Source organism: Myotis lucifugus, unplaced genomic scaffold (genome assembly GCF_000147115.1).
Source record: "Myotis lucifugus unplaced genomic scaffold, Myoluc2.0 scaffold_892, whole genome shotgun sequence".
In the NCBI taxonomy this organism is placed as follows: domain Eukaryota; kingdom Metazoa; phylum Chordata; class Mammalia; order Chiroptera; family Vespertilionidae; genus Myotis; species Myotis lucifugus.
In genome coordinates, this window is record NW_005871940.1 from 20900 (window position 1) to 28959 (window position 8060).

The 8060-nt window shown below is 39.9% G+C and overlaps 1 protein-coding gene across 1 annotated transcript in view; it reads right to left on the reverse strand.

Moving 5' to 3' along the window:
* Positions 1–8060, reverse strand: part of LOC102432193 (adhesion G protein-coupled receptor E2-like) — a 35420-nt gene that overhangs the window by 11743 nt on the left and 15617 nt on the right. The window contains exons 5-10 of the mRNA XM_023747489.1: positions 6862–7059; positions 6107–6342; positions 5829–5895; positions 5476–5567; positions 4477–4645; positions 4281–4391 (exon numbers count right to left, since the gene is read on the reverse strand). Coding sequence (XP_023603257.1) covers positions 4281–4391; positions 4477–4645; positions 5476–5567; positions 5829–5895; positions 6107–6342; positions 6862–7059 — 873 coding nt within the window. The remainder of the gene's footprint in view (positions 1–4280; positions 4392–4476; positions 4646–5475; positions 5568–5828; positions 5896–6106; positions 6343–6861; positions 7060–8060) is intronic.

An 8060-nucleotide genomic window follows, 5' to 3' on the forward strand; every position in this document is an offset into this window, starting at 1 on the left:
CATAAAAACTGCTGGAAGATATCAAGGGAGAGATCAACACAATAAATCATAATAGAGGATTTTAATACCCTACTGACATCACTAGATAAATCCTCTAGAAAAAAAAATCAGCAAAGAAACAGCAATCCTAAATGACCCACTAGATCAAATGGATTTAATTGACATCTTCAAAATATTTTACCCCAAAGCCACAGAATATACGTTCTTCTCAAGTGCACATGGGACATTTTCAAAGATAGACCACATATTGGGTCACAGGCAAAGTCTCCCCAAATTCAAAAAGATTGAAATCATATCAAGCATCTTCTCAGACCACAATGGCATAATATTAGAAATAAACTACAATAAAAACAATGAAAAAATTCAAACACTTGGAAACTAAATAGCATGCTATTAAACAGTGATTGGTTTACCAAAGAGATCAAGGAAGAAATTAAAAACATCCTGGAAACGAATGACAATGAAAACACAACAATCCAAAACCTATGGGACACAGTGAAAGCAGTCCTGAGAGGGAAGTTTAGAGCTCTGAAGGCCTACCTCAAAAACTATGAAAAAATGGTAATAAATCATCTAACTCTACAACTTAAAGAATTAGAAAGAGAGCAACAAGAAAAGTCCAGAGTGAGCAGAAGGAAGAAGATAATAAAGATCAGAGCAGAAATGAATGACATAGAGACCAAAAAAACAATACAAAAGATCAATGAAACCAAGAGCTGGTTCTTTGAAGGATAAAAAAGATTGATGAACTTCTAGCTAGGCTCCCGAAGAAGCAAAGAGAGAGGACCCAAATAAACAAAATCAGAAATGAAAGAGGAGAAATAACAACAGACTCCACAGAAATACAAAGGATTGTTAAAAAATACCATAAACAACACTATTCCAACAAACTAGACTACCTAGAGGAAATGGACATATTCGTAGAAAAATACAACCTTCCAAAACTCAATCAGGAAGAATCTAAAAATTTCAATAGGCTGATAAGGAAATTGAAGCAGTCATCAAAAAGCTTCCAGCGAACAAAAGCCCTGGGCCAGATGGCTTCACAGGGGTTTTTTACCAATCATTCAAAGAACTAACACAATTTCTCCTCACACTATTCCAAAAAATTCAACAAAAAGGCACACTTCCAAGCTCTTTCTATGAAGCCACCATTACCCTAATCCAGTGGTCAGCAAAGTGCGGCTCACGAGCCACATGTGGTTCTTTGGCCCCTTGAGTGTGGCTCTTCCACAAAATACTGACTTCTGCAATGGGCCATGAAGTTTCAATCACACTGTAAGTGCGTACCCACACGTGGTATTTTGTGGAAGAGCCACACTCAAGGGGCCAAAGAACCGCATGTGGCTTGCGAGCCACAGTTTGCCGACCACTGCCTATTCTCACAAACAGATAAAGACACTACAAAGAAAGAGAATTACAGGCCAATATCACTTATAAACATAGATGCCAAAATCCTCAACAAAATTCTAGCATGTTGGATCCAACATTACATCAGAAAGATCATACATCATGACCAAGTATGATTTATCCCCGGGATCCAAGGATGGTACAATATCTGCAAATTAATAAATGTGATACATCACATAAACAAATTGAGAGATAAAAGTCACATAGTCATATCAATTAATGCAGAAAAAGCATTTAACAAAATCCAACACCCTTTCTTGATAAAAATCCTCAGAAAAATGGGAATAGAGTAATTACACCAAATATAATAAAAACCTTATGACAAACCTACAGCCAACATCATATTCAATGGGCAAAAACTAAAACCATATCCCCTAAGAACAGGAACAAGACAGGGATGCTCACTTTCACCACTACTGTTCGACATAATACTGGAAAAGCTAGCCATAGTGATAAGACAAGAAGAAGAAATAAAAGGCATCCAAATTGGAAAATAAGTAAAACTTTCATTAGATAGTGATAACATGATATTGTACATAGAAAACCCTAAAGACTCCATCAAAAAATGACTAGACTTAATAAATTAATTTGGCAATGTAGCAGGATACATAATTAACACCCAGAAATCTATGGATTTTTTATACACCAATAATGAACTCACAGAAAGAGAAACTGAAAAACCAATACCATTTGCAATTGCAACAAAAAATTTAAGATACCTAGGAAAAAATTTAACAAAGGAGGTAAAGGACCTGTACTCAGAAAATTATAGAGTGCTGAAAAAAGATAGAGGAAGACTTAAACAAATGGAAGAATATACTCTGTTCAAGGATTGGTAAAACCCACATCATTAAAATGCCCATACTACCCAAAGCAATCTATAGATGCAATGCAATCCCCATTAAAATACCAGCAGCATATTTCACAGACCTAGAACAAACTCTCCAAAAATTCATCTGGATTAAAAAAAGACCCTGATTAGCTGCAGCAATATTGAGAAAGAAGAACAATGTTGGAGGGAATCACAATACCAGATGTCAAGCTATATTACAAAGCCACTGTTCTCAAAACTGCCTGGTACTGGCACAAGAAGAGACATATAGACTAGTGGAACAGAACAGAGAACCCAGTGATCAACCCAGCCATTATGCTCAATTAATATTTGAGAAAGGAAGCAAGAGCATACAATGGAGTCAAGACAGTCTCTTCAATAAATGGTGTTTTGGAAAATTCGACAGGTACTTGCAAAAAAATGAAACCAACTTACAACATACACAAAAATAAATTCAAAATGGATAAGGACTTAAACGTAATATGGGGAACCATAAAAATCTTAGAAGACTCTATAGGCAACAAAATAGCATACATACGTCTTAGCAATATCTTTACCGATACAGTTCCTAGGGCAATGGAAAATAAGGAGAAAATAAACATATAGAACTACATCAAAATAATAAGTTTCTGCACAGCAAAAGAAACTATCAACAAAACAACAAGAAAGCCCACTGCATGGGAGAACATATTTGCAAATGTTATCACCGATAAGGGTTCAATCTCCAAAATTTACAAAAACTCATAAACTTAACAAAAGGAAGATAAATAATCCAATAAAAAATGGTCAAAGGACCTAAATAGACACTTTTGAAAGAGGACATACAGAACACCAAGAGACATGTGAAAACATGCTCAAAGTCACTAATCATATGGGAGATCTAAATCAAAACAACAGTGAGGTATCATCTCACACCTGTCAGAATAGCTATCATCAACAAATCAACAAATAACAAGTGCTGGAGAGAATGCGGAGAGAAAAAGAAACCCTCGTGCACTGCTGATGGGAATGAAGACTGGTGCAACCATTGTGGAAAACAGTATGGCATTTCCTCAAAAAATTAAAAATGGAACTTCCATTTGACCCAGTAATCCCACTCCTAGAGATGTATCCCAAGAAAACAGAAACACCAATCAGAAAGGATATATGTACCCCTATGTTCATAGCAGCACAATTTACAATAGCTAAAATTTGGAAACAGCCTAAGTGCTCATAAGCAGACAAGTGGATTAGAAAACTGTGGTACATCTACAAATGGAATTCTATGCTTCTGTAAAAAAAGGAATTCTTACCATTTGCAGCAGCATGGATGGAACCAGAGAATATTATGCTAAGCAAAATAAGCCAGTCAGAGAAAGATAAATATCACATGATCTCACTCATTTGTGGAATATAATGAACAACATAAACTGATGAACAAAAATAGAACCAGAGACACAGTACTATCGAATAGACTGCCCAACCTATGGGGGAAGGCAGGGGATGTGGAGGTAAGAGATCAACCAAAGGATTATATGCATGCATATGAGTAAAACCAGTGGACACAGAGAGGAGGGGTGTGAGAGCTTATGCTTGGGTGATGGGATGGTGAGGGAGAGGTAAATTGAGGAAAAAAGGAGACTCATGTAATACTTTAAACAATAAAGAATTAAAAAAATATGAAATTTAAGACATATGATACTTTAAAATAATATCAATCAGAGAAAGGAGAAATATGTACATATCTGTATGATTTAATGTACAAGGTCAATATTTGTAAGCCTAAAATGATATCATATATTTTAAATACAACTAAGGATAATTTTATTTAAAAAAGCGTGCTAATGTGCAAAAGTCAAGATGAACACAGTTCCTCAGGAGTAAGAGCAACTTATATATTTTCTAACTGAGACCATTGCTAATGGGTAAGGAATCAAAGAGTAAATTCAGTGGGAGCCATCCTAGGGCATCTCCTGCTATACACCCAGGTCGTCCAGTGTGTTGGCATGAGGTACTCTATCAGTTAGTGAAGTGCTCTGGGAGCAATGCATGACCTTACCTCACTGTGTTTAGTGGCGTCCGACATGGCTCTGCTGGAGAGGGTGTATTGCTCAGATTCTGCTTTGGTTTTCCTGACCCCTTTCCACCATTTCCTGTATTGCTTCCGGACCTACAGAGGCAAAGCATGCTCTGAGTCAGCTCACTGAGAGGAGTGAGAGTGGAAAGAGTCCTGGGTGGGAGGTGGACAGTGGTACCTGCTGACTGAGGAGACAGTACACCAGGAAGATGAAGACGCCCTGCAGGCTGTTGATGATGGTGAAGAGATAGGCCATGGCATGAGCAGCTGGACCCACCTGCAGGATTCCCAGACACCACGTGCAGCCCAAGATGAAGAGTTGAGCTATCGCTTTAAATGTCAGCATCCTTGGTAGGAGGAGAAGAGAGGCCCATGGAGCACCCAGAGCAACAGAATCAAGGACATTCTCATCTCCACCCAATGAATGCTCCCGCCTTCCCCTGTGGGTGATGAGATCACAGACAGACTTGTGATCAACTTTGACCTTTACCATCAATGGTTCTCCACAATATAAATGCTACTTGGGTCCAGGATGGCATTTTGATTGAATTGAGTAGGTTGTGACACTTCATAATGTAAGTTTTAAAAAAAATTCTATAATGCTCCATGGTGATTCCTAATTTTATCTAACTAACATTCTCAAGTGTGTTCTGTGCAACAGGATGTGTGCTGGGGCCTGGGCAGTGAAAGTAACAGAGGCACGATTTCTATTTTCATAAATGACACAGGCAATTCCAATGACAAATACAACCGAATAATGACATGCAAAATGTAGAAAGGACACTGGAGAGGGGTGAGAAGGAGCCTGACTGAGAGTGGGTATGGAAGTGTAGACTGGGTTGTGGGAGGAGTCACAGATTTTTCTAAATGAACACAGGTTCTTTGCACTTTTGCTGTAGGACTGCTGACAAAAGTCCAAATAGTGTTTATCAACCAGTGTCAATTCTCTCTGTTGCTGAGGGAGTTACAAGATGGGATTAGAGACAGAACCCTGTGGCTGGGAAGTCAGAAGCCCACCACTGAATCCAAGCTGGCTGCCATTGGAGGTCAGCTGCATCTCTTTACTCTGGGTTCCCTCAGAAGACCCAGAGAAGGGATGTCAGGGATGCTGAGGCACATGGATTTGCTCTTGGGACCACACATGTCTGTGGGGTTGTCACCCTCTTCTCCATTTTACCTTGTATTCTTGAGGGTGGACACATCACTGTTGAGTGAAGAGAGTTTGCTTTTCAAAATCCAGAGGGTCATCAGAAAGAAAGCTAGATTGACCTTCAGGAAAACACACAAGGTTTAGTGAATAAAATTTTAGTTTGTTATCTCTAGTCTAGCCTGTCCAACAGCAATTGTACACTTAAGTAGTTTTTATATTTAGTTACAGTGTTAGAGCTTGTAGTTTTAGGAAGAGTCTTGGAAAACCAAAGCAAACCCAAGACAACCCAGGAACATTCTTGCTCATGTCATCCTCTTGCCTCCTTATAATTCTAATGACCCTCAGCTGAGCGTTAAGGATGCTCTGATGTCTTCACTCACAAAGAGGATGGCGCAGACTGGTCCAAGGAAGCCCCATATAAATCCCTTTTCTGGGTGGAGCCAGCAGCTAAGAAAGAGAGAAAATTAAAAATGCATTGGTACTTAAAAATGTAGAACAATTATGCCAATTCGTTCATTAATTTATTCATCAACACACATTGAGTGTCTCTTCTGTGATAGGCTCTGTGGTTGTCTCTGAAGATACTGTCATGAAGAAAGTAAACATGGTCTTCAATCCCACCCATCTCACAGATAAAGAAATGGGAATTTGCTCTTACCGGGCAGGTGTTCCATACAAGTGAGGCCTGGATACTGCAGAAATGGCCACAATCAGAGCTGGGACTCCGTAGCCCACAGGGAGCATGAACTTCTTCATGAACCTGCTCACACTGGAGTAGTTGACCACCGTCAGGTTGCGTGCAGTGAGGAAGAGGTGCAGGCCCTCCAGCAGCATCCAGGTGAAGGAGGCCAGGTAGAGATAGTGTAAGGCACCCGCGATCATGGCACACAGCACCTGGGGGAGAAGTGAGAGTCACCAGGTGGGATTGTCAGAGTGGACCATGGCCCCAGGACATCTCCTATACCTTGCCATTTGGGAGAACTCTGTTGAATTTGAAGGAATTTTCAAAAGAAGGTGTGATTGCCCTGGCCGCTTTGGTTCAGTGGATAGAGCATCAGCCTGCAGACTGAAGGGTCCGAGGTTCGATTCCAGTCAAGGTTACATGCCTGGTTTGTAGGTCCAATCCCCAGTTGGGGGCATGCAGGAGGCAGCCAATCAATGATTGTCTCTCAGCATTGATGTTTCTATCTCTCTCTCCTTCTACCTTCTTCACTGAAATCAATAAAAATATATTAAAAAAAGAAAAAAAAGAAGGAGGTATGATTTCTAGTTGGGTCAATGTGAAATTGGCTACTCACCCCTCTAACCTTCCCCAGACCCAAAGTTATTTTATTAAGGTGTCCAATGCAATATGAGCCCATGTATTCCTCATTGCATGGTCAGGGCATGCATCGTTTGGGACAATGTCGGTACCTTAGGCTCAGTTCTGTCGATGGCCGTGAGGAAGAGCAGGTGGGCCAGGAAGAGGCAGAGTGAGAGCTGCAGGTGGAGTGAGGTGCTGGTGTTCTGGATGGCTTTGCACAGCAGGAAGGTGAGGGCCGCCAGGAGGAGGCACAGCAGAGAGAGGCTCAGCCCCACATAGGTGATCACAGCCAGGGCGGGATCATCATCCTGGGACCCAGCAGAGAGGAGAGAGCAGTCACACTCTCCTAATCTGGGTTAATGAACCTTCTACCATTTTCAGTTTGGGCAGGGTACAACAAAATTCGGAATGGAGGAGCCAGGTAAATTTGTGATGTTTATGGACACTATTAGAATTCTAGGGGGTCCTGAACTGATTAATTTAGAACCTGTAAACCTTGAGGGATAAGAGAGTCCTCATTTAGAACTAAGCCCTGGAAATCATAGGGTTGATTTTCCTTCATGACTATGCTTATAGGTTATCATGTGACAGTCAGAGAGGCACACTACTCCATGTTGAGCACCATCCTCCATCCCCATGATGTGATACTGTGTGACAGAGTCTGTATCCGGAGACTCAATGTCCAGGGATCAACTCCTCTGCTTGTAATTACTCACCTCATCCTTGCAACACCTGTTCCTTACAGATTTAAATCCTTGGTTAAAGAAGGAAAAGTACGGATGATGGTGGTAGCTTGAAATTAATATTTCCTGCCTATTATTTACTATTTATTTATTTATTTATTTATTTATTTATTTATTTATTTTTAAGATATATTTTTATTGATTTCAGAGAGGAAGGGAGAGGGAGATATAGAAACATCAATGATGACAGAAAATTATTGATTGGCTGTCTCCTGCAGTCCCCTGCTGGGTTTTCAGTCTGCAACCCACGCATGTGCCCTTGACCGAAATCAAACTCGGGACCCTTCAGTCCACATGCTGGTGCTCTATCCACTCAGCTAAACTCTTTAGGTTTCCTGCCTATTTTTTAAAGATTAAATTTTTTCTTGCTTCATTTTTCAAATCATCTTAAATCCATAACGATAAATTTTAAAAATTAATTTTATTGTAAGTAGGTGAGAAAAGAAAGAGAGAGACAGAGAGAAAAAAGAAATATGAAAATGATAAAGAATATGGCGGTTAAGTGTTCAAAGTTGGTACATCTGATAAAGAGCATACGGTATTATTTGCACTATTTTTATTATTGC